General features: G+C 43.9%; 2 protein-coding genes across 3 annotated transcripts in view; both read right to left on the bottom strand.

Moving 5' to 3' along the window:
- Positions 1 to 22,637, bottom strand: part of Farp2 (FERM, ARH/RhoGEF and pleckstrin domain protein 2) — a 105,971-nt gene extending 83,334 nt beyond the window's left edge. Inside the window, exons 1-2 of the mRNA XM_032901682.1 lie at positions 22,551 to 22,637; positions 6,970 to 7,180 (exon numbers count right to left, since the gene is read on the bottom strand). Coding sequence (XP_032757573.1) covers positions 6,970 to 7,152 — 183 coding nt within the window. The 5' untranslated portion in view covers positions 7,153 to 7,180; positions 22,551 to 22,637. The remainder of the gene's footprint in view (positions 1 to 6,969; positions 7,181 to 22,550) is intronic.
- Positions 22,638 to 24,868: 2,231 nt separating this feature from the next.
- The window catches only part of Septin2 (septin 2), a 33,285-nt gene continuing 30,721 nt past the window's right edge, over positions 24,869 to 27,432 (bottom strand). For both annotated transcript variants that reach the window (XM_032901680.1, XM_032901681.1), the window contains exon 13: positions 24,869 to 26,901. The gene's annotated coding sequence lies outside the window, so the exon portion shown is untranslated. The remainder of the gene's footprint in view (positions 26,902 to 27,432) is intronic.

Here is a 27,432-nt window from a genome sequence, read left to right as displayed (position 1 = left end):
GAGGCTGTCTTTTTAGATATCTCAGTACTTTACTCTAATTCTCTGTGACTGGAGGCTGTCTTTAGGTATCTCAGTACTTTCCTTCTATTTCCTGTGAACGGGTGTTTGTATGCCCATCTGGGTCTGAAGCATACACAAGCCAAGGAGCAGGTCCCGTTCCCTGGGGCTGGAGCGACAGATGGCTGTGAGCCACCACGGAAGTGGAAATTAACCTGTCTCTGGAAGAGCAGCCAGTGAGTGCTCCTTAACACCCAACCATTTCACAGAGACGTTCCAGGGACTTTATGTTCCCCTGGTTTGTCTGGAACTCAGATTAGCCTGCCTCTGCCTTCCCAGCTAGCATTAAAGGCTTTTGCCACCAAGCCCAGCTCAGGGCTTTTTTGTTTTGTTTGTTTTGTTGCTGTTTTTTGTTAGGTTGGTTTTGGGTTTCTGAGACAGGGTTTCCCTGTGGCCCTGGCTGTCCTGGAACTCACTTTGTAGACCAGGTTGGCCTCAACCTCAGGGATCCGCCTGTCTCTGCCTCCTGAGTGCTGAGATTCTGCCCCTTACCTTTGTTTCTGTTTTTTGAGACAGAATCTCACACTGTAGCTGTGGCCAACCTGGTACTAACTTCAAATTTATGGCAATCCCCCTGCCTCAGCCCCTAAAGTACTGAGATTACATCACTATATCTAGTTTGTTTGCTTGTTTGCAAGGGTTCTAGCATGGTGCTGCATCAGACTTAGGGCATCGTAAATGGTAGCAAGTGCTCCACCGTGGAACAACATCCTCAGCCCCAATGATTCTTATAATCATTAAATGCCACTTTTGCTGCAATACTAACCTTCAGGTAATAGAAAAGTTATCCCCTCATATTGGCTCCTGAGCTTTAAAATAGCAAATTATGAACCAATGAAAACATACCTACCCTAGACATCCTGCCCTCTGAAGTTTGGAGAGCACCCAGTCTCTCCCTTTACTCTGTGAGTGAGAGGGTACACCTGTCAGCGCTGCAGCTGAAGGCATTTCTACACCACAGCTTAGCATATGGGACAAAGAACAGTGACACATAGCCTTCCTCCATGAGGTTCTGCAATAAAATTAAGGCTCTAAATTAGGATTCTCTAGAAATGAATCCAGATGTCAATGTTGATAACGAACTATATAACTCTTTCGATGAACTAAAACAAACCAAGATTTTCCTAGATCTGAAAGCCAGCTGAAGTGGAAACCTCTGGTTGTTTGGAAAGTCAGTCAGTTCAAGTGATGCTTGGCTGGGCACACGGGTGAAAGAATGACTTGCTGAAGCAGACGAGGAAAAGAACGTTGTCATGAAGCAGACACAGGTGAAAGGATGCTGTGATACAGCAGACATGTGAAGGGATGCATGAAGTAGTGTACATATGACCCCACAGACAGTGGGAGCCTGAGCATTGGTGGTTTGCTCTGCCTCGCTATTCTTCGCTAATAACAAGCATGTGTTGGCTCGCCTTACATAGCATTGTTGAGCTCCACTTGTGGTGAGCCTGTCATTGAGAGAAATCCTTTAAAAAAAAAAACAAAACTGATTGTGAGGTTCCTGTGGCAGCTTGCTGCTTTCAAGGCCTTCGGCCGATTGGTGAACCTTGCAGTTTCTTCAGGATTGAACTACAGCTGCTGGTTCGTGTATGGTGTTTGTCTGCTGAGAGGACTGGACAATAGCTGCTGATTCATATTTGGTGTTTGCTAAAGGACTGAATTGTGGGCAAAGAAGAATGAGCTCAAAGAACTATTGCTAAACACTTTCCTCATAGCCCAGTAACTTTTCTCTTCCACTACCTCTGGTGATTGATGGGCAAGAGAAAAGGTTCAACATTCCTTAAAGTAGGCTGCAAAAAAAAGTATGCCTACAACCAGCCACTGACCAGCCTTTGGACAACAGATAAGAGCTAAAAGTCTATTAAAATAAGGATAATAACTGAAGCCTCCACCCACACACAGGGCACCCCAGCCCACAGCTACCGTAAGCATTCCCTCCTTCCTCTCCTCCACCACTACGGGAAGTGCCGTCTTAAACCGCATCGCAGTTCCTGTGAGGAGCCATGAGGTGGATCTTACTTCACTTAGTATCTTATAGAATCCTGGTAACTAAGTTTATTTCTATAAATGATGTCTAAGGGTGGGAGGATCAAAAGCCAACTCTGCTAAAATGGACTGCTGATGTATCTGTGAAGTGTGAGTGGATCAAGCTGCTGCTGCTGACCTGTGAACTAAACTGCCCATTTCCGAACTGGATTTGCTACAAAAAAACCTTTCTAAACAGGTCCACTTCCCTCTATCCTTTTTTTTACCACTACCTCTGGTTGGGGTGGTAGGCTACAAAGGAGGATAAAATGTTTAAGAACCACCATTAAAAATAGATTTAAAAAAAATTAAAGTTACAGCTGAGTTTTAAAGTAAACTTAAGGCTGGATGTGGTGGCACATACCTTTGATCCCAGCAGGCAGAGACAGAGAGACTGAGAGGCAGAGAGGCAGAGGCATCTCTGAGTTTATGGCCAGCCTGGTCTACAGAGCTACTTACAGGACAGCCAGGGCTACACAGAAACCCTGTCTCCAAAAAAAAAAGATAAAATAAATTTTAAAAATTTAAAATGAATAAATAAAATAAATTTAAGGCTCGAAACTAAGACTCTTTAGAGTGGAGGTCGACTTCAGTGTTTAAAATTATATATCTCATTCAATTAACTGAGATAAATGAGTCTTCCAGATCAGAAAAGCAGCCACTGACTGATCTTAGACGACCAAATACCACATACATAAGTGTCAAGAATGACTATGTATGTTACAAATACTATGTATACTTTTACATATTATACATGTATATCTTAAGTATAATAATGAGGAGAAAAGGGATATTTGGAGGAGGTTCAGGGGAAGCCACCTAAAGGAAGTGACATTTTAGCAGAGCTTTAGCTACAGAGGGATGTGTGAGCTTATTAGCTTACTGCTAAAACAACATGGCCAAAAGCGCTTGGGGAGGGAAGGGTCTACTACACCTTACAGCTTTAGTCCGTCTATCACCCAGAAGCCAGGGCAAGAACTCCAGGCAGAAATGGAAGCGAAGGCAATGAAGGAGCACTGCTTACGAGCGTTCTCCTCATGGTTTGCTCAGCCTGTATAAACCACTCAGGACCTTCTCCTCAGGGTTGCCACTATCCACAATGGCATGGGTCTAGCCTCGTCAATCATTAATCAAGAAAATGTACCACAGGCTTGCTCACAGGCCAACCTTGTGGTGGCATTCTCTCACCCAAGGTTCCCTCTTCTCAGATGACTCGAGCTTGTTCAGGTTGACAAAGACTAGCCAGTGCAGTGAGGCATGAAAGGCTGGGGATTCCAAGATGTGCTGCTGCCTGTGTTTAGAGGGTAGTAAGTGAGAGATACAATACAAATTCCAAGAGCAGCTTGGAGGTGGTGGCACACGCCTTTAGTCCCTATACTTAGGAGGCAGAAGCAGGCAGATCTCTGAGAGTTCCAGGACATGGTTACACAGAGAAACCCCATCTCAAAAAACTAAAAAATAACAAAAAAGTACAACCAACAACAAAACAAAACCCCAAATCCCAAGAGGAGGGCACTCTGAGGACAGGCAGCTTCACAAGCTATGTTAGGAAATCCATATTATATTCCACATGCAAGAAACCAAGAAGGAGCCGTTGAAAGGCTGTGACCAGATAAATGGTGTGATGGCAAAAGACTGAGAAGGGAACAGGCAGAAAGCCTGACTTAAAGCTGCAACCTCTAGCTCTTGGAGAGAGGTTGGTTATAAGGGCAGCAACAAAGGGTCAGCTAAAACTAGCATGGGTCCTCCTGACAGGTGACTGGTTGCAAAAACTCTGACCAGCAAAGCATGGCTGGATCTAAACAGCAACTGTGCATGAGGGAAATGAGAAAACTAAATCAGTTACCCCAGCCTAGATGACTAACCAGTTACTAACCAAATACCAAAACTAGGCCAAAGCATTATAAGAAATCCACAGGGCAAGTACTCCCTCGAGAGCTTTGTGAAAACTCTCCTAGAAGACTGATAATAGATCCATCCATATAGGTGAGAGATAAAATATTGATTTAATACTTAAACACTGTGCAATATAATTCATAATATCAACAGAATAAAAAAAAAAGTAAATGACCAGGCTGCAGGGATGCATGACTTTTGTCCCAGCACTCAGGAAGCAGGCAGGCCTCTGAGTTCAAGGCCAACCTGGCCTATACAGTGAGTTCTAGGCCAGCTAGAGTTATGTAGTGAGACCATGTCTTAAAACAGAAAGCAATAAAAACAAGGGATCATTTCAATTAATGTAGAAGTTTGGTAAGTTTAACATGGTTTTAAAGAGGAGAGAACTCTCACTTAACCTGGAAGGATGGCAACTTCTTATCATGTTAAAGGTATTTATAAAAACCAACAGCAAACAATACATTTAAGGATGAAATTGTAAGTGTTTTGCCTTGAGATTAAGAACAAGACAATAGTGTCTTCTTCACTCAATGTGTGTTTAGCACAGCATTGGAAGTTAAAACCAATGTAATTTCTACAACAAAAGGCACAGTGATTAAAAAAGAAGAAAAATGATTTTTTCACAGATAATTTGATCATGTTTGTTGAAATATTAAGAATGCAAAAAGCCAACAAGAATAAGAAAGTGTTTCGGGGAGTTTTGTCAATCATAGACCCTGTCATGGAGGATTCATTCAATGCTCTCTCTACCTGAGGGGCAGAAACCACATTATGAGTCTTCTAAGACACTGCCTCTGAGAGGCACTTTGTAAGCTTTGCTGTGATATCATTTTTAGTATTTGGTATTCATAGTCCACTGGATTCTGAGAAGATTTGAGTGTGGGTGCTCTAGCTCCCCACAGTCACTTCGGCTGTATTTAATGTTGGGGGGACTCCCAAACGAAATGGGCGCTTGGCGTTCCATGGCACTCTCCATGGCTCTTGCTGAGCTTAACTCAGGGTTCTAGGTTCTAGATCTCCACAGCCACCAAAGTGTCCCTGACCAAGTGGGCTTCATGGTCTCAAGCCCAAGAAGTGTATGGGCATTTGGACAAGAATACAAAATGTCAATTTATTAAGAAAAAAGAAGAAAGAACTCTGAAGAGAAGGAGTGGCTATAATGGAGGAATGATATTTTCTTTTTAGTCTCACTCTGTAGATCAGGCTGGTCTCCAACTTGTGGCACTTCTACCTCAGCCTCCTGAGAGCTGGGCACAGGTCACACTGCATGTCTACTGATGTATTAAATAATTACTTAATATCATACTTGAGTTTGAGGCTAGCCTGGACTGTACATGCAGTGAGTTCTATGCCAACCTGGGCTACAGAATACAACTATGACTCAAAACCAAATAAGAAACAGGCAGACAAACAGACAGCACCACAAGGGTCAATATAGTTCTCTCTTCTACAAACCTGCATAATGTCTCTAGATGAAACTAGGATGGTTTAAAATCATCCAAATAAGCTTTTGTCCTTGTCCAGTGCCACCTCTCTTCAGGGTTTTTACAGCCAGAAGCAGCAGCACACTGGTTTCTGTTTTCGCTGTTTTCCTAGCTCCTCATGCTCTTGCACTGTGGAGGCCTTTCTGCTTGTGCTGACTCAGGCCAGAGTCAGGGCTCACCCTCACTGACTCACTGTATCCTTGCACTCTGCCTCAGGAGCAATTTCCTAAATGCCACACCCACTATGATGGCTGGAAATGAAAGTTCAAAGAAGAATGTGGAGAAATCAGAACCCTTTAACACTGCTGATGGCAACAAAAAAGTAGTCCTACGGCTTTTGAAAGCAGACTGGTGAGTCCTCACATGACTAAACGTTAGGGATTTAGCAGATGATGATGTAATTTGGCTTCCTTGTCCATTGCCAAAGAACTTAAAACATATGCTCACACAAAATCTTTTACATAAATAGTCATAAGTCACATTATTTAGAGCCAAATGGTAGTATATACTGACAGAATATTTTTAGTTACAAATTATTCCTAGTTATATAGAGTTCAAGGCCAGTCTGGGTAACAAGATCCTGCTTCTAAACAAAAACATTATTGTTAACCTGAACAAGTTCTGCACTAACAATGTAAATTCTCTCTCAGTGTTAGAACTCACTGTGCACCTCACAATACCAGGCCTTACTATACACCAGTTTTTGACATTACCCTCTCTACTGCACACTAGCTACCAATGTATCCAAGTGTCACACTGCCTCAGATGCCGGGCCCACTCTATCTATCCATCTTAATCTTTGCTATACACTGATTCCCAGTGTAAGGTTTTATTGTATACTACCTTTCAGCCTGAGGCCCTCGCTGTACACTACATACTGACGTCACCTCTGACTGTGAAACACCTCATCCACATGCTTTTTTCCTAGTGCTTATTCAGTACTTGTACCAGCACCCTGATCAGAGAGGACCAGTTCTCTGCTCAGACAGGCGTGCTGACACACCTTGAGACCACACGGCATCTTTTAAGGGGCCACCAGACCTCTAGGTGGTAGAATGTAGAAGGTAAGAGTCAAAGCAGTCTAGTCACAGTCTGTATCTTTCAGCCATCCTCTTAAAACTAAGAATGGGGCTAAGTGATTGCTGTACACGCCTTTAATCCTGGCACTGCAGAGGCAGAGGCAGAGGCAGGCGGATCTCTTTTTGAGTCTGAGGCCAGCCTGATCTACAGAGCTAGATCCAGGACAGCCAGGGCTTCCTCAGACAGAGAAACCCTGTTTTGAAAATCCAAAAGACTGAAACACGAACAAACAGAATAGAAACAGTGGATCCTATCAGAATTTTAGTTGAAAGTTAACTTAGATTTACAATTTCCAAAGACTTTGTGGACAGTCATCAAAGCAATTCTTGGTTACTTGAATAAATAAACAACGCAACCTCTTAAAGATTCTGGTACAGAATTATTTCACTGTAGGAGGAATTATACCTTAAAAAACCACACTGCTTACCTCAATGTCAAATATTTCCACAGTACTGTCCAGCAGCTTCACTCTGATGTGCATGTGCTTCTCCTGCATCCTGGGAGAGAGGGCCTGCTCTGGTTCCAGGGTACTCACTCCAATGGCGGTCTGGCCACCCAAGCGTGTCCCTGAAGTTGGTAAAGCTCTGTATGTTCCTTCTATCTCCCCCATTCTTCATTAGTTGAAACTGAAGGAAACACTAAAACAAAAACACACTAGATAACTATATTATTTAGATATTAAGACAACTTTTAGATGGTTAAAAAATCATTGGGTTCATAGGAACCCACAATATCATGTATTTAATAAATTTCTGTGAGTCTTAAATTATAATAAAATAAGGAACATAAGTTTTTTTCTCCTATACATACTGTTGTAGCACAAGATGAATAAAACCCTAATATTTCCAAGGTGCTCTGAGCCAGGCACAGAGATTAACTCCCTGAGTCTATGAGAAACATGCAGGAGTGACATCATTACCACTCCCCTGGGAGAAGGAAGAAACCTATGGCTATCTCTTGTCCTAGTGCTGCTCAATGCCCAGCACGTCTCCCTCCTTCAGCCCAGTCATGTGTGCTACCCACTTGGTCCAAGTGCTAGACAGTGTCCTTTCTAGTAAAGTAATAGGAGAGCATCAGCATGGGTCTGGCATCGTCAGTAATCTGAAGCATCCATGGACCTGTCTTTTACATTGGCTCAGTGTGGGAAGAGCGCTACTAGGAATGAACTAAAGTACAAGAAAACAGCCAGACCTGTCTCTACCAGCTTTGTGCTCCTTGCATTTTCTAGGGCAGGTCACTTTCCACAGGTCATTCAGGAGGAAATCTGTGGGATGGCACCAAATGACAGCCCAGAGAAGGACCTGGGGAATGCAGACGCCTGCTCCACACTATTCTCAAATCATGTCCCACCTCAAAAGTACCACTGTCTCTGTGTAGACCATTTAGCAGATGACTCTAAAGATCCTAGAGGGTCAGGGTAGTTTTCATCCTCCTTACTGCACTAAAGGAAAAGCCTGGTGTAAAGCTATTAACTCTAATAGGTAATTTCTTCACTGCTTTTAACGAAGACCAAGCTAAGAACCAACTAGAATCTCATAATGTCTCTGTACGAAGGGACTTACTACTTATGGAAATTTTCCTTAAGAACATTATTTATGTTAAAAAAAATCAAATGAAAGAAGATGAAGGAGTAGGGTTGTGGCTCCATTATTACAGTGCAGGCCGGGCATGAACAAAGTCCTGAATACAATCTCAGCATCACATAGAGCAGGTGGGAGTACACACCTGATTCTAGCACTCAGGCAAAGAGCAGGAGGATGGGTCTAAGCTCAAGGTCACACCTGGCTACAGAGTTCTAACCAGCTTGGTCTACATGGAGTCTTCTCTAAAACAACAACAAATACCAACAAAAACAACTCTAAACAAGCCAGGTGGGAAACGCAGGAGGCAGAGGCGCTGTGAGTTTGAGGCCAGCCTGGTTCTCACAGTGAGAACTTGCTTTAAAAAAGAAACAAAATAAAACAAGAAAAATAGTTAACAGTAAAACACTATATAACAGAAGATACAGGGCAAACACTATATAACAAAATAACAGTAAAACACTATATAACAGAAGGTACAGGGCAAAGCAGTGGAAGTGAGACGTAGACACCAGGTGTTTAACCAACAAGAGATGTAATCTGCAAAAACAGACTCATGTCTCTTAAGTCACTTTGCAAATATCTTCTGCTAACCCCAGTAACCTTGGGCTGGGGCTGGGGCTTAGTGGTGGAACAGAGTTAAGTCCTCAGCACTCAATTCCCAGCCCATTCCCTCCTATGCCAACCATTGCTGAGGGTCCTTTCCTGTCTTCATGCACATCTCATTATCAAGACAAACCACATAAAGGATCTTGTAGCCTTTGAATTACATTTGAAAAGTGTCTTCATGACTCACTGCCACCAACTCCTGCTTAAGCCCCATCCCACAACGGTCTTGGTGAGATGTGCTCGGTGCACCCAGTTGATTAAAGGTGGCTTAAATCTTCTGGCAAAGCGCAACATGCGGGCCTGTGAGAAGGCTCAGCAAGTAAAGGCACTTTGCCCAGCCTGACGACCTGAGTTCCATCCCAGGACTCACAAAAGGTGGAAGGACAGAACCAACTCCAGAAAGCTGTTCTCTGACCTCCGTAAGTGTGCCATGGTGCATGTGCATCTACATATCAGCACAGAAAAAAGATACTAAAATAAAACAAAGTATAATGATTGAAGGAGCAAAATAATGAAGTGGCGCATAATGGTACCAAGTTAATTTCCCATCTCAATTCCTGTATAAAGCCAGTTCAAAACAATGAACAAACCAGCTACTCACATGTGAAGCTCAGCTGTGACCTACCATTCCTTGGAAGCTCTCTAGTCTGGATGCTCCTTGAGGGCAGGCTAGATTGCACTGTGTCTGCCAGCTAAGTAGTTACTTAGTATCCGTGGCATTATAGCATTTGCACTCTCATTGAGCCACAGTGCACCGTATACACTACAGTATGGAAGACTGAAGACTAGGACAACAGGCCAATACTTAAGAGATTTAGTTCCCACACCGTTAACACTAATATGAGTCTATGAATTGCTGCCTTAGGGCCTACTTGAAGGACATAGGTTAGTGTCTCTCTGCCTCTGCTGAGGTCAGCTACTTTACCATAATCTCCCTGCCATGATGTTCTGTTTCATTACAAATGGACCCAAAAGCAATGGGGAAGTGACTATGGCCTAAAACCTGAAAGTGATACAAAATAAAGGCTTCTTCCCTGCAGTTGTTTTCTCAGGAAGTCTGTTATAGTGACAGGAAAACTGATTAGTTGAAGTTAGTTCTTCTGAAACAAGGTGTGTATTTTATTCTGGTCATCACCACCAACCTCCCCTTAATAAGGCTACAACTTTAAAAATATGTAAAGTCAAATACATGTAGAGGCTATTTGTCTTTTTTATTTTTCTATATAGTTTTCACTTCTTTTTATATGATTTACACAGGGTATTGTTACATCCCTGGCTATGGTTCAGTCCATCTCAAGTTTGGGCAATGGGAACATGACATGGACTCAGTTTAGAGGGAAAGTTTTCTATTGTATTTTTATAAAATAGTTGCATCTAACCATGCAGTTCTAAGACAATGAGCAAGGACAACCACGGGGCCTAGAAGTACACACTAAGATGCAAAAAAATGTAAAAGAAGTCATTACTAGCTCCCTCAGTCAGACAGGAGTTCCTCTCACTAAGCAGGGCACACAGTAATTCATTTTATACTTACTACATTAAGCCACACAATGTGGTGGTGCACACATGGGATATGCAGCATCTAGGAGGCTAAGGCAGGTGATCACAAGGCCAGCCAAGGCTATGTAGTAAGACTGTGCCTCTAACAAGTGCTCTCAATCACTAAGCTATCTCTCTGGCCCAGTCCCTACCTTATACTTACTTTTTTTTTTTCTTTCTTTTTTTCGGAGCTGGGGACCAAACCCAGGGCCTTGCACTTGTTAGGCAAGCGCTCTACCACTGAGCTAAATCCCCAACCTTTATACTTACTTTTTATGTGTATGTTTTGCCTGCATGTAAATATGAGCATCATAAAGGGGCATAAAAGAGCAGCAGATCTCCTGGAACTTGAATGAGGGACAGCTGTGAGCCACCATATGGGTATTGGGACCTAAATGGGGGTCTTTTCAAAAAATATTTATTTAACGTGTGTGTGCATGCACGTGCGTGTATGTCTATGGGAGTCTGGGGGTCAAAAGAAAGCACTGGATCCTGTGGTACCGAAGTTACAGATAGTTGTGAACCACCATGGGGGTGCTGGGAACCAAACCCGGGTCCTTTTGCAAGAGCAGCAAGCTTGCCTTCCTCTTTTCTCTCCTTTCTTTTTTAAATATATACTTGGTATATGAGTGTTTTCCTTGCATGTATGGCTATGGACCATGCCCGGTTCCTGAAGAGGTCAGAGGAGGGCACTGACTCCCTGAACTAAGTTATGGACAGTTGTGAGCTGCCATGTGGGTGCAAGCAATCAAACCAGGTCCTCTGCACACAGAAATGCTCTTAACCACTCTGTCTCAAAACAAAACAAATGGAGCTGGAGAGAGGGCTCAGTGGTTGTGAGTATTCGCTGACCTTGCAGAGTGCTGGGCTCAGTTCCTATCACTCACATCAGGAAGCTTACAACCACCTGGAACTCCAAAGGCACCTGTGTAAGCATGTGACACATATATAAAACAAATCTTTAGAAAACCTTACAAAATTAAGCCATAAGTTCATGTTACATATGTATATTTACTTAATAGCTTAGCTCTCTCCCAGATGTAACTTTTCATTTAACATTAATGAGTTCATCACAAGAACAAGACACAGAAGAACTTGAGAGCTAGCTATTTAAGCTCTCCTGAAACTGTGTGTCTCACTAGGGACACCTCTGCAATCTCACACACCTTCTGAACACTGACCTTTGCCTTTCTTTCATTTGACTCAAAGTAAGACATTCACAGAGCAGTAGCCGAGATCCAGAGTCCTGAGACACTCTTACTCACACTGGTTTGGATAAGGAATGACCTGGAGGCACTCTGCTGCAGTTCCAAAGACAAATCTGTTTGCTGCTCAACAACAGGAATGCGGCACGAACTACCCACTTAACAAGTGCTCAGCCTCAAGATGAGACAGACACTTAAAGCTAAGACTGTAAGGCTTGGTATGTTACTAGGTGTAGGAGAGATTAAAAGAAAAGAACTTGATAGAAACCAAGAGATAATCCCGGTGTTGTGAACACCAGTCAGCCTTCATCTCTGATCTCTCAACTGCTTCAGAAGCAGCAGGCAGCTGGGCTCTCGCTGCAGAATCGCAGGCTGCTCACTCAGCACCGTTTGGTCTTACCTGACATGGGCAACAGTGGGGAGGGAATGCTTCGAATCCACCTTAGGTAAGATATGACCCAACAGGACTGAACTTTGTTTTGCTTTGTGTGCTTACACATAAATATTAAGGCTAGGAGAAACACAGCAAGACCACAGCAGCTCTGGGAGCCTATGGTCAGCTTCTGCTCTATCTGGGTACCTGCTGGAACACCAACCCAGAAGTCCACAGAAAGGCAGTGAGAGAACCAGCAACCTATAGGGAACTCAAACAATTTTCTTGTTTGTTTTTCTTTCCATGTGAATGGAATGCTTTGGAGTCTGCACTCCTAAAAATATCTCTGGTAGCTGGAAACAATTTCCACCATTTTGTGAATTTTGTACCATTCACTACAAGTCTGGTTCCTTTGGTTATGTTCCCATTTTAAAATAATAATTTTAAAAACCCTATGACATGTCCTTTCCTACAGCTGGGAAATTCAGCTTAAAAGTTGGCAAAGGCTTTGGGGATGGTGGTGATATAACGGATATCAGCTAAGGGCTGCTGACAGTGGGGGGCACGTAGAGAATGGATGTGTATGGGAAGGCTGTGCTGACAGTGGGAGGATGTATAGAATGGGTGTAGGGGGAAATCTGTGCTGAGAGTGGGGGGATGTATAGAAGGGGTGTGTGTGGGAAATCTCTGCACTAAAACTGCTCTAAGAAAGTAAATAAACAAAAAGGGGGCTGTCAAGGAACATTTAACTCAGAAGCAACAGAGTCCGCGTCAAACCTCCATCTGATTGTCAAGATTCTAGTTCTCTCTGAACAAAGGCAGTCTACTGTCCACAGTGAGAAGGAGACTAAAATGCTGTTGGTCAGTGAACATCTGCCATCCTTGAAACTCTCGGTCCATAGGGGGGAATTAAGAGGCAAACTTCTTTGCTGCCTAACCAAACAGGACAGAATATGATACTTTCATATTCATGAAATTCGTCCAACAGGTCTGAACTCTACTCAATGTTATGAACTTGAAAACATTTATGTTTGTGTATGAGTACATGTGTGGCTCAGCATCTGTGACACAGCATGTATGTGGAGGTCATAGGACGACTTGTGAGAGCAGCTTCTATCATTCTTCTATGTGAGTCCCAAGGATGGAGCTCAAGTCAACAAGTGCCTTTATGGGCTCAGCCAAATCACTGGAATTAATTTTCATAACTGATGATAATGAACTCCTACCCAGCCCCTCACCTATACTACTGCTGTGTTGCAAGAGGTGGGTTCCTCATTCTATAAGTACAACTAGTTAAAAAAAAGTAACTAAGCAAGTTAATCAATACGTGGAAGCTGAAAAACAAAGTCAGGTTTTATATTACAGGGCAAGGTTCAAAGAACTTAGGAGAAACAGCCAGGTAAGCAGATGGGCAGGCGTGAACATCCACACCCCTCCTATACAGCTCCTCTCTAGACACAGTTGCACTGCCAGAGGGAAGCTGACACGGCCTCAACATCAGAGGAACCACGGCTGGAGTCATCCCCTGCACAAATGCAGACACGTGAGCCTACCAGCAAACACTAGCACCTCAGAAATCTCAAGGACAGTTGTGCAGAACTTCTCATGCTGGTAGATTGGGACTTTAAGAGGCCACAGAGGAGCTGGGGAGATGGCGCAGTTGGAAAGGTGCTTGCTGTTCCAGCATAAGGGCTTGAGTTCGGATCCCCAGGACCCACATACACTGGTTGTGCCTGTACCATCAGCACCACGGCTGATGTGGGCAGAGCCTTGGAGTTTTCTGGCTTACCAGTCTTGTTTAATTTGTGAGCTCTAGGTTTAGTTTCTAAGTCATTTTTCTACTATGATTAAAAACAAAAACAAAAACAAAAAAGACACCATGCCCAAGGCAACTTACAAAAGAATTTGGGGCTTACAGTTTCAGAGAGTTAGAATCCATGATGGCAGAACAAAGGCATTGGGACCGGGCCAGCCGAGAGCTTTTGTCTTGACCTGGATGCAGAAAGAGCAAGAAACACTGGGAATAGCAAGAGTCGTCTGAAATCTCAAACCCACCCCAAGTGGCACACCCCTTCCAAAATCCCACTATACCTCCTAAGAGTCCACTAACCAGGGACTAAGTATTCAAATACATGGGCTTTGGGGCCTTTCTCACTCAAACCACCACATTTAATAAGAGACACTATTTTGAAAAATAAAGTGGAAAGTGGAGACTCCTGAAGTAAACATATATCCACACACATGTGCATGCGTGCCCATGGTATGCACACACACCATATCACCAAGAGCCAGAGTGAGGCAGACATCTGTTGGAATGTGGACAGCAGATGCCTGGAGGTAAATTTTAGAAGCATCACATAGGATCTAGTTCCAACTCTGCCACTGACCCAAAACTGTTATAAGCAGTTCAACTGGAAAAGAAACTGAAAGTTGATATGCTTTCGAAGCCAACTAATTTATATAGTACTTATCAGTCCAAAATAAAATATAAAGCTGGGGTTGAGGATTTAGCTCAGTGGTAGAGCGCTTGCCTAGCAAGCACAAGGCCCTGGGTTCGGTCCCCGGCTCCGAAAAAAAGAAAAAGGAAAAAAAAAAAAATAAAGCTCTGTGATCACAGTCCCTTTACCTGGGCATGTCCAACAGTAGCTACAGAAAGGAGACACTCAGCCACCCACCACAGAAAGCACAAGACACTTCCTTGGACATAACTGGTATTTATCAACCTTACAGCTTTACCTTCACTCCCTTGTTTAAGTATATGACATCAAATAGATTTATTTTAATTGCTTCAATTGGTGCTTTAGACAACTGCTAGATGTTCTAATTTTATGTAAAACAAAATTCTATAATCAAAACCCAAAAAAGCTCCTCTTTTTGTCGTGGGCCCCATAAGCACTAGGCAAGTACTGGGTACTAGGTACCAGGTCAGATTTGACCCTCACGTATACCGACAAGCCACCTGCATTCTGGGCTCCTTGTTCCTTCTAAGGGAGGAAGAACACACTGAAAACCCATGTTTCTAATCCTCTCTTCTGGTATCATCTGGAGAAAGATCCCTGCAGAATTCTAATGACCTGGGTGGGCGGCCTGAACAATTCAGCAAGCCTCACCATCTCAGTGTTAGCTGATTAGTTAATACTCTTAATTACATCTACAATGAGGCTTCACTATGTAACACAGTTCCAGGATGAACGCCACAGGAAGAATTAACAGCCACAGAGGCCACAATCTTGACGTAGGCTTTTTATTGCTGCATTAAAACACCATAACCAAAAAGCAGGTTGAGGAGAAAGGGATTATTTGGCTTAAACTTCCATATTGCTGTTCATCATTGAAGGAAGTAAGAACAGGAATTCAAAACAGGGCAGGATCCCGGAGGCAGGAGCTGATGTAGAGGCCATCGAGAAGTGCAGCTTACTGGCTTGCTCAGTTTGTTTTCATATAGAACCCAGGACCACCAGCTCAGGAACAACACCACCCACAATGGGCTGGGCCCTCCCTCATCAATCATTAATGAAGAAAATGCCTTATGGCTGGATCTTATGGAAGCATTTCCTCAACTGAGATACCCTCCTTTCAAATAAATGTAGTTTGTGTGTGAAGTTGACATAAGACTAGCCAGTACACTGACATTAACAAAATTCTCAGGTCAGTTCAATATTTACATCACTTCAGTTTTAGTCTGTCTTTTTCGTGTGGGCATTTCCCTGGGGGTTCAGATCTGGGTATCTCTGGAGTATATCCTAGACTTTTAGAACACTGTGCTGTTGGGAGTGTGGGTCTTATTTAAGTCCTGTGGAGCATTTGGTATTTCTGATAAGCAGACACAGGACTGGCTGGATTCAGGATGCCAGTCTGATCCAGTCTTCGGTGGAATACGATGTCAGTGCAAACTGACCTTCAGAGGCCCTGATACTCTCCAGTAAAACCCTTCATGTGTCTGACCTAGCTGCAGAGGCCAGAAGAAAGCACTGGATGTCTAGGAACTGGAGTTGAAGATGGTTGTCAGCTGCTATGTGGGGTCCTCTGGAAGAGCAGACAGGGCTCTCTCACCTCTGTACTCTCTCCAGCTCCTGGGCTCTCAGTTTTTGACCCACACATGCTCAGGGTTGCACCTCTAACTCCAGAAGCTCTCCCAGGCACCTTCCCCAAGCTTTCTGTGCTCTCTCTGCTGTACATCCTGTTCATAAGGATCCCTTTTTAGTTCTTTAGCTGGAAGTTTGGGGCTTTCGCAGCCTTGCTGGCCCAGGAATGTCTTACCTTGTACTTTGCCTGGGAAGAAAACTCCAGGAGGGAAGAGAGGGGGAAGTAACTGTTACAGGGATGACTGAGGCAAAGAGGAGAAACACTGGACTTTCCCTCTCTCCTCTAGATCCCAAACCAGGAAGCGTCTCTGTAGTTCTCCCACCTCCAGGTTCTGAACATCTGAACAGGCCAGGGGAGTGGAGGGAAAGCAGGAAGCTCTCTGTTGATGGAGTGGCTTTTCAAATTCTGGCCTTCATCTCCACTGCCCATTACCTTTTGCCTTCAGAGTTCCACAGCTGCATCATTCACACATCCAGATGTTCCAGGCAATGAGTGGGAAGGCCAGGATGGAGTGTGTATCCTACAATGCCCAGAAACTAAGTTCCACCATCACGCATTTTAAACCACGAACCAAAATGAACCCTTCTTCCCTTAAAAACACTGGGGCTCTTACTGGGAGAGGGTAAAGCACTAATTTCTTTCTTTTTCATTAACTTATTTATTCACTTTATATTCCAGTATCTGCCCCCTCCTCCTAATATCCCCTCATACAGATCCTCCCTCCCCCTTCCTTCTCTCCTTTCTCAGCTGTTTACACTGACGAACGTATGCTACCTTTGAAAATCAGTGTCCTGAAAACACCTGTAATAGCCTTCGTCAAGGCTCTATTGATAGCTGCCAACCTTCCAGAGAAAGAATAACTGTTGTCTCTCATCTAAGAGTTAGAATTGTTCTTGTTTTGTTTTTCTAAAACAGTTCAATTAATAAATACTTTTAGTTGGATGTGGTAGTGCATGTCTCTAATCCAAGCACTTGGGCGGCAGAGGCATGTGGATCTCCGTGTTCAAGACCAGCCTGAACTACACAGTGAGTTCCAGGACAGCCAGGCTACACAGAGAAACCCTGTCTCAAAAAGCTAAACTAACCAACTAAATACCTTTAACACTGGGATTGATTCATTATTCAGATACTGTGGTCTGCACTCCATAACAACTAAAAAAACCTGCAACTTTTATAGAAATAGACAAAATATTTAGTAAAGCCTTGTAAATTCATTTCCAACATCACTTCCTCCTTCCCAAACAAATCCCCATTGGACAATGAGAATACATTTAGGACCTTCACTCCAAACCCTACTAGTTTATTTGACATGGAGTAAATGCCCAAAGTAATCTGATGATAAAAAAAGAAGCTGGCTCAGGTTTCTAGGTCTCCCACGTGGGCCTGGTACTGGTAAAACCCCAAGCAAAGTGTTCCTATGGTCATATGTTTCTGTAAAATTTACCAAAAAGTTACTTTGATTGTAATCACTTTTTTTTTTTTCCCGGACCTGGGGAGTGAACCCAGGGCCTTGCGCTTGCTAGGCAAGCGCTCCACCACTGAGCTAAATCCCCAACCCCGATTGTAACCACTTATGATTGTTGAATCTTTCCAACAACTTTGGCTGTGCCATTCTCTCCTCAGAAAGGAATGTGGGGGAGCAGTTGGCATTTCTAGGAGCTACTAAGGTAGACGTACATTCAAGTTTCTTGTCATTAGTTTCATGTCCATCAAAATGCACTCCTGGAATGCTGTTCACAGCCTGTGTTGCCCTAGTGCTATATGACAACGTCCTAAGGCCACCCAAGTGGGTCCACTGGTGTCTGAGGGTCCATTGGTATCTGGCGTGGAAGGTGCAGGGGCAATGGGAAAGAGACAAGGTTAAAATACAAGGAGCCAGAAGGTCTTTTTTAAGGAAATTCTCAACAGATGTTAAAACTAGGCAGAGTTCAGTTCTCAGAAGACAAAATGAAAGTCCTTACCTATCAGGAAAACAGGGCAATAGTTTAGAACTCTGACTGTAAATACACTCTGGATGTGTATTTTCTTCCTTATTAAATATAATTGTACAAAATAGAACAAAACTCTTGGGCACAAAGTTGTTTGTGCACTCTTAGGAAATACGCCTACATGTAAAATCAGAAATTATGTATCCTATCAATAGAAGTGCATCAGCTCTTCTGGAGGAATGAATGAACTCTATTTTCTTTTTTTTTTTTTTTTGGTTCTTTTTTTCGGAGCTGGGGACCGAACCCAGGGCCTTGCGCTTCCTAGGTAAGCGCTCTACCACTGAGCTAAATCCCCAGCCCCTGAACTCTATTTTCTAACTGCCATTAAAAGGAAGTCAAAAATACATAGCTAAGAAAAAAGGACTACATGTAAAGTAATTCATGTTCCCTTCCCTTTTTTTCCAAACATGGTCTCATGTATCCCAGGCTGTGTTTGATGACCTTGACTTCTCATTTTCCTGCTTCTACCAGCGTCTTCTCCTGAGATTACAGGGATGTGGCACTGTGTAAGGTTTAAGTGGCCCTGAGGATCAAACTCAGGGCTTCATGCATGCTAGGAAAACACTCACTCTTCATCAACTCGGCTACATACCTAGCTTCTTCATCTCATACTGGACAAATGCTTACTTAATAAATTAACTTTTACTTGTAACCTGACTTCTTTTAAGAGATTTATATTTATTATCTTAAATTGTGTGTGGGGGCATGTGCATTTGAAGTGCAGGTGCCCACAGAGACCAAAGGTGTCTCATCCCTCTGGAGATGGAATTATAGGTGTCGTGAGCTGTCTACCTTTTTCTAATTATATATGCTTCGTGTTCCACAAAACCTGGCATCAGACTTTGCCCCCCTCCCACACACACTTTATCATAATATTCAAATATTTATTGATTACTTATTCTGATTATATAGCGACTCTAAACGCTTAAGGAAATAGGACCTACTAAGGGAGAAGACCTACTAAGGGAGAAGAATCCCTTTATTACAGTGCGGATGTTACATGGTGGCAAACATTACAGACAAAGTGAGAATGGCAGAGGAGGAAGAGCAGTTGGGATGAAGTGGAAGGACTAACCAAAAAGCCTAATCAATCCTCACACAAAGGACAGTAGCCACCGCGTCCCAAATACCCACCACTGCCAGGAAGTCCAGACCAAGCCCTTTGCTTACACTGTGACAGGTGGCAGTGCTCCCACGCTATAGCTCAAGAACTCCAGCTCACAGAGGTGAATGACTTAGCAGTTCCTCACCTCTGCAGATGGCCTCAACTCCACCCTTACTCTAAGGTGTGCATGAGGAGGAGTTAATGAGGAAAGGAAACAATTATATAAGCACACAAGACCACTTGTCCACTGCAGTCATCAGAGAGGGAAAGAAATTACTGCAGTGGCCTCTCAGGTTCAGTGGAATGGGGTGTCACAGGAATCGAGAGATCGGGTGGGGCATAGTGGCACACCCTTTATTCCCAGCACTCCCAAGGAAGAGGCATGTGATCTACAGTTCCAGGACAGTCAAGGCTACATGGCCAGACCCTGTCTCAATCAGGTGATGTGGGCACATTACCTGTGTGTGAACAGAGGTAGTGGGAAGGCAGAGTACAGACAGTTCGAGACAACAGAGGAGAGAAGAGGAAGCTGCCTGGAGTTGGGCTGTCAGGGCTCTAGTAGTTCAACTAGATGGAAGTCCACACACAAGCTGGGGTGGGATGCGGTTGGGATGGGCTGGAGAGGAGAGATGAGCCAAAGCAGGTCTCATTGCTATATCCTGTCACATTATAATGCCTTTCTCCATGGTTTTTAATCACATTTATTTGTGTATGTGTGTGCACAGATGTTTGACACTATTCACATAAAGAGATCAGAACACAATTTTGGGGAAATAGTTTCTCTCTTTCTATCACATTTGTCCCTGGATCCGATGCAGGTCACAAGGCTTTGGCATAACCGTTCTCAGATTTTTTTTTAAGGTAGCAATAAACTAAAATACCAGGCTTGGTGGAAAATAATCCTACAAATCTAAAACAAAGTCACTTCCACCATTCTGCCCTCCGACTCTGTTCATGTCCTCACATATACCTTTTAACACTTTAATTTTTATGTGCACATTCATTTCATTGTTAAGGTTAAAAGACTATGGCTCAGTGGTTAAGAGTTCAATTCCCAGCAACCACATGGTGCCTCACATGGTGAGATCCCATCTTTAGTGGGATCTGATCCACTCTTCTGGTGTGTCTGAAGACAGCTACAGTGTACTCATATAAATAAAATAAATCTTTAAAACAAACTACTTAAAGCATATTTCCCGGGATCAAAATGGTTCAAAGAGGGACAGGAATGAGCTTGCCAAAGAATGTTTACTAGCCAAAAGTACTTAACCACCTGATTGATACAAGCTTTGCTTATCAGATTAATTTTTTTAAGTAGTATTTCAAAAATCAAAGTATCACATATTGGTAGTTGCTTTCCAAAAATAGTGGACCACAATCATCGCCCACATAAACACTCCTGAGGAAGTCCTAACACCAGACTTGAACATACTACTGTACCGTGAGAGTCTCAGCTTTTCAACTCTCATTGATAAAACCCCTACCTCAACAGATACATAGAGAAAAAGGAACAGACTGGCGTCACCCAGCTCTTCAGTGCGTTCTGGCTGCACACCGAGCAGGGCAGGGCATGTACAGAGTTCATGAAGGGGAAACAAGGAAAAGGAAACTGTGGATGTAACCGAAATGATTGGCAGGATTTAGAGAAATCTGTTAATGTCTGAATTCAGAAGGGGTTCACATGACTAGAAGCAGGGATATTTGGAAAGGAGGAAACTGATAAACAGACGTAATGGCGCCCCTCAGGATTACCCATGGATTGATTAATCTCTGCTTAGGCAATGCAATCTATATCCTCCCCTCCAAGTAGGATAACTCTGTGGAATCACCAATTCCCTAACTCTTCTTACAAATACGCACTGACGTTGACTCAGGTCACTCTTTCCCTTGACAGTAACGGTTACTGACGTAAGCATTTATTGGCAGGGCATCTGAGCAGCTTTGAAAAACTGTTTCTTAGTCACCGCAACTCCATCTGAGGTAAGTACATTCTAAACCCACTCTATGGATGAGGCTCCTAAGGCGTGGGGCAGATGAGAGTTATACCTGAGCTCCTCTCTGTCAATGGCTGGTTTTACACACATCCCAGGGAGGCATCCACAACCCCACCAGTCAACGTCTTTCTCTGCTTTATTTAAAATGTACTCGCAGCATTCAGACACCTGACAGAGGAGGATGGGGAGTTGGAGGCCAGCTGGGGCTATGGAAACTATCTCAACAAAAAACAGTGGGGGCTAGGGGTACGGGGAGGCTGTGCAACTTGGCCTTCTCCTTTGAAGACTTTTTTTTTCTTTTTTTCCGGAGCTGGGGACTGAACCCAGGGCCTTGCGCTTGTGAGGCAAGCGCTCTACCGCTGAGCTAAATCCCCAACCCCTCCTTTGTAGACTTTAGAACTGACAACGCGATAGCCACAAAGTGCTTTGCAAATGCCTTCCCGTGTCCCAAAACTCACAAAACTTTTATTTGGTCTACAAGTAAAGATTACTTTATACCTCCCCGTTTCAAAAGGATTTCAAAGAGAATCCGTGCTGCTGATTATAATACTGTCTCCACAAGACTGACTCTAATTCAGCGTTACCCACTAATTACCAAACATTTTCACAGTGGCCCAGTCAAAAACACCTCATGGAAACAGAACAAAGCTAGGGAGAAAGGCCACCCCTTTAAAGATTCTGCCTGGAATCTTAAGTCTCTCCATTCTTTCTCAGCACGGTGTAGCGACATTATTTCCTTCAAGAATGCCTTTTCGTATCTATTTTTCACCACCATTAACTGGGGCACGAAACAGCTTAACAAATCACTGCCACGTGTGTAAATGGCAAAGGCGCTTACAACCTGAGATGAGGAAAACGCAATGGGCCAGTACTGCTTCTAGATCCTAGTAGCGTAAGAACATTAACACCCGAGTTCTTGCAGGAAAGGCTGAGAAGAAAAAAAGAATGACCTTCTGGGCTTTCATTTGTGGCTCCTGAGGCTGCTTCTCAAGGCTTCTGCTTCGTTGAGCACTGGCCTGGGAGTGGGGGTGGTCTTCAGCAGGGCATTCTTGTGGCCCTTAGCCCTCTACAGGACACTCAATGTCCACGAGTGACGCTCAGACTCTGATCACCCCCCTTCCTCGACAGCTGGTCTCCACGTGTGATGTTCCTGCCCTCGGACCCTGCTGACAGCCTGGCTCCACGGAACCCTGCAGCTCTCAGCCCTCCCCAGACTGCCCATTTACTCAAGCAACACTCCAGTCAGTCCTCAGCGGACATCCAGTCTGGACCCGAGACTCTCCCTCCCTTCGCCCTCCACCGTCAGGCCATTCACAGACGTGTGTTGTCAAACGCGGATTCTGTGAGGAGCTGGCGCGCCTCACGAAGGCCTCAGAGCCGGGCGTGGACTTTCTCTGGTGGACGGCCAGCCTCAGGCCTGGTCCGGCTCGGGTTCCGCTGAGGTCCGGTTAACGAAGGAAACCCAAGCCCGACCCACCGCCCCCGAGCCACTTGTCCCCCTCCCCCGCTCACGGCCACCACGTCCTCACCGTGCCACACCGGCCTGCGACGCCGCCAGCCAGGCCTCCTCCACGTCCTGCGCCCGCGCCGCCCGATCCCGACAGCTAGCTGCTTCCCCGCCCCCGCCGCGCGTCCGCCGCAGCCCCGCCCCCCCGCGGACGCACCGCCGATTGGCCTGCGGGTGGGTCCTCCCGACCGGCGCCTGCGAGCGCAGCACCTAGTGCTGATTGGTCATCACATGGGGCAGGGCGGGGCGAGTGAGCGCCAGAAAGTCAGAAGCAAAGCTCTGCAGCTCCTCCGCGGGTGCAACAGGGCTCGACAAGCTGGGCGGGTCCTCGGCCCCTCGGCCGTCGGAAGGGCTTTAGGACCTGAGAACTCTGTGGTGGGTGGGACTTAGGAAAGCCGCGAGTTCTCCGTCTTAGTGTTCGCTTTGGCACGGCGGGGAGGGTTCCGTCTTGGACGCAGCTTTGGAACAAGGGAGGACTACCCCAGACTTGGACTCTGGAACGCGAGTGGGCCCTACGTAGGCATTGGGCGGGATTTTAGCATACGGGCTGGTCTCAGCCTACATTCCGGCTTTGGCAAGCAGGGCGGCCTGGGTTCTGGGTGGGGCCTTGGACTTCAAGCTCGCGGGCCTATGCTGGCATTCATATCTTTGGTCAGGCACCCCCTAACTGCCAGCTCCTTTCCTATCTCCCATCCGTCGTGCCCAACCTGAGAATAGAGAAAACACCTGATGTTCCTCAAGGGTCGCTTTTGAGGAAGGCTACTCTAAGAGTCCTCGAAGCCATCTCTGTTCCCTTTTGGATTTGAAGCTTTCTAGAAATCAAAATGGTGAGACTGCATCTTGGTCCTTCCACTTCGGTGACTTGCAGCATCCTCACTTCCTTCTTTCATTGGTTACTTGAATGGCCCTGTAGGGAGCCAGCCCTCTGAACCAACCGCTGTCTAGGCTCAATAAATCCATACAGCCCCCAAGTCATTTCATACAGAGCACTACTAGCCTTTGGTGTGAAGTCCCTATGACAAACAGGGAGGGCCTTTACATCCCAAAGGCAACCTAGAAGTACAGGCTGACTAGGTCAGCAATGTTAGTAGGCTTCCCAACTTTCTCCTCCGCCTTGGCTATCCCTTTCTTGTAACCAGCCACTGCCACTGCCACCACCACCGAGTGTGATGTCAATCATTAGAAAAGGAGCTAGACTGGACAAGGCAAGAATGAGGTTAGATATAAGCAACCTAATGACTTAGATAGCAGGAGCCTCAGTGCCTAGGATCAGTGCGCTGCTGAGAAAGCAAAAGGATGAAGGCTCCAATGGTACTGGGTGGTCAATTCAGGAGTCAGGCTGACAAACAGGTGTGAAGCATCCACTCAGACTAGGATAATCCCATCCAGATTAGGATAGTTTCAGGTTATGTGGGTTGTTATTGCGGGTCTTTAGAAAACGTGTGTATGCACACACACACACACACCTACGCACGCGCAGTTCTTCCTCCTCGAGTCTTGGGATCAAACTCAGGTTTGGTCAGCTTCTGTGGCAAGTACTCCTAGCCACTGGGCCATCCCATCAGATTTTTTTTAAGTCGCTTTCCTGGGCTGGGGGTACAGTTTAGCGGTTAGGAGCACTGGCTGCTCTTTCAAAACACACAAATTCAGTTCCTGGCACCCATATGGCTGCTCACAACTGTCTGTTAATTCCAGTTCCTGGGGATGTGACACCCTCTTCTAGCCTCCTTGGGCGACTGGCATGCACATGGTACAAAGATATACATGCAAGCAAAATACTCATACACATACAATAAAAAGGTAGAAACCCTTAAAATTCTGAGCATGGTGGTATACACCTTTAGTTTCAGCAACCCAGAGGTAGAGGCAGGAAATTTGAATTGGGAGAGCTGCCTGATCTCCAGAGTTCCAGGCTAGCCAGGTTACAGTGAGTGTCTCAAACACAAAAAACTCTACCCAATAAATTAGTAAACTATTAAAAAATTTAAAAACTGTTTCTCTAATTTATCTCTCTTACAAATATAAAGAATTAGAAACCTATTTTGGTCACTTTTACTTCACACTATGTTTAACAGTTGTTGCTTCATTTTCTAATTAGTAAACTTACCTATGAAGTCTTAGTGTCCATTTTTTATCAAATAATCTGCAGACAGTGTGATAACCTGTACACAGTTTGTACAGCTATAGCATCTCTTCTGGAGTATCTTGGTTATCTCTGATAAAAACATGCAGTATTCCTACTACTGATACAAGTACCATCCCGCAGATACACACAGTTGCAACTGGGGTCCTGAATCTTCCCAATGGACCTCACACCTTACTCAAAAAGAGGACAACTCATTTAATATCTAAACAATAGTGCTTTATTGAAAAAAGGTTATTTTAAATGGATACAAAGTTGAAGTGTGAAATGTTTTCAAAATACATTTCTACAAGTACAAGTTACTTCTTAGTGAAAGAGCAAGTATTTGTTAGCAAAAGCAGTAAAACTGAAGGGCATTAGAATTGTGGCTACAAGACCTCACATGTATACTGCCATCCTTGGATGTCAGCTGGTCCTAAGTGGCACCCTTAACTCACAAACGGGACTCACACTGAATGCTTGGGAATTCCTTCCTTTTTGTTGGTTTTTGTTTTTAAATCTTTCTCCAACAAAACTAATATCAAAATAAGCCAAACAAAGGACTGCATGGGTCCACTTTAAGGTCACTGACACTTTTCCTTGTAGGAACTTCACACAATGAACTTCCCTGACTGCTCACAGTGATGCGACGTGAAGAGGCACAGTGAGCAAATGCATTTCCTTTGTAATTGATAAATAACCATTCTTAAGCTTCACTTTATTCGTGCTATTGATTTTTGGCCTGAATTAAATGTAAATCCCTGCCTCATCATCAATCAAGCACTTCCTCCTGCAGCAAATGGAAACACACAGCTAGCACCGGCTCTGCTTCTCCACACCCTGCCTCCTTCACCTGCCTCTTCCTTTCTCAGACCACTGACTGACATGAGAAGACACAGTAGAAGGGAAGTGCCGGAGTGTAAACCAGGCCTGACTCTGCTCACCTGCTTGGGGCACAGATCTGAAAAGCCTTTCAATCATGTCATGAAGACATTTATACTACACAAACTGAAGAAAATGACAGTGCTGGAAAACAGATGAGACAGTCTGCACATTAAAAAACAAAACAAAACAAAAACCAACCCAGCGCTGTTATTTCCCTTTCAATAGGAGAATCACTGAAAAGGGGAAGAGTTAGAGGAAAACCTGGCAGGCATTTGGGCTTCAAGTGGCTTTTTGTGCAAGAGCACACCCAATCACAAGCCTGGGTTTGTGCAAGAGCACACCCAATCACAAGCCTGGGTTTGGACCCACGCCAGCCGAAGACTATGATTTCCACTGCCATGGCTGATCTTTTGCACCTAGTTATAGAAAGTACATTAAAGTGCAGTATAAAATATAAAAATTTTGGTTTCTTTAAAAAAAGTATTGCCTTTTTAGCTGAGTAAAAAGTTTACTGACTCTTCCTTATAGAGAGTCTTGTTACAACTGAAGCTGGAGCTCATAGCTGCTTTGGTTCTCTCCACAGCACAGCACAATCACCACCCACAGTATAAAAAGTCCTTGTAGTGAGTTTTCTCTACAGAGGTTTGAAAATGATCTGGCACTAGAATCCAGAGCTCTTAAAATTCTACCCTGAAATCCTGCTTTTTAAAAGCTATTTAAGTATAAACATGTATCTCATTAGATAACGCTCTTCTGGTCTACTGGTTAACAGATAATGGTGCAGATGAATTAACCGGATGAACTACAGCAGCAAAATTGGTTTTAGGTGTTCTGTACAAATATAAAGTTAACAGTGTGACTTCATTCTAATAAGCAAACATCTTGCCACCAAGTATGCACAGCCACTTCTGTCACAGGTACAGCATGTCCACCACACAGGGACATTCTGAGCAAACAAAAATGGCTGGATAGAAATCAAGAGTACTTGTCAGTAATTAGTCAGGCCAGCTATATCGAAGAAATTCACTATTAAGAGTATACATGTTGACAGATTCTTAGAAATAAATTCTAACATTAGTGGTTCAGGAGGAATAAAGTATCAGTTTTCCTCACAAAATTTAAAATGTAACATAGCAATGAAATATAAATGTTAAAGGTACTTCATACCAAAGGGAGTTGGGGGTTGGAGGGAGAAAGAAGGAAAAGAAAAAACCAAAAATCAAATGTTAAAAAACCAAAACACAACAAAACAACTGAAATCCTCAGACACAGGCACTTCAATGTAGATGGGTACCCTTCCACAGGGCTAAGAAACTTGATGCTGTAGCACTTATCAGGAAGACTTTCTTTTTATCCAAAGTGTTTCCTGGAAAGTAAAAATAAAACAATTTAAATGGAAGTGATGTGCTTGTTACTTTGAGCACTACAATACAACCTCTGCGTAACAAAGGGCACAAGCTGAACCCTTGACTAAATCAAGAGGCCATTTATGAGATTCATGGAAGCCACCAGGGATTACAGAACTGAAAAGTGCTCAGAATTACATCAAATCACAAATCTAAGTGACATGTCAATTATCAATGGTCACAGCAGTTTCCTGAAAGGTCTGGAGGTCAGTGTCTGCAGCAAGCGACCCTTATCTAACTGGCACTAGTTCCTCTTTCTGGCGCCTTTATTTTTCATCTGCAGATTTTAATAAATTAAGAAAGTTCTTTTTAAAGATGTTTCCAATATTAAGGAGTTTCCAACACTATTATAACAAATAAAAGTTTTAAATTTTTTCTTTACATAAATTATACTTATACCACTAGAAAATAGAACAACCTTCACTAGACAGCAGGTGGCAGCAGAGAATAGTTTCTGCTTTTCAATGAAAGGTTAGTAATACAACTAATAG

The sequence above is a fragment of the Rattus rattus genome, chromosome 4 (genome assembly GCF_011064425.1).
Source record: "Rattus rattus isolate New Zealand chromosome 4, Rrattus_CSIRO_v1, whole genome shotgun sequence".
In the NCBI taxonomy this organism is placed as follows: domain Eukaryota; kingdom Metazoa; phylum Chordata; class Mammalia; order Rodentia; family Muridae; genus Rattus; species Rattus rattus.
Note: the sequence above shows the minus strand (reverse complement) of the source record. Positions and strands in the feature narration are given on the sequence as shown.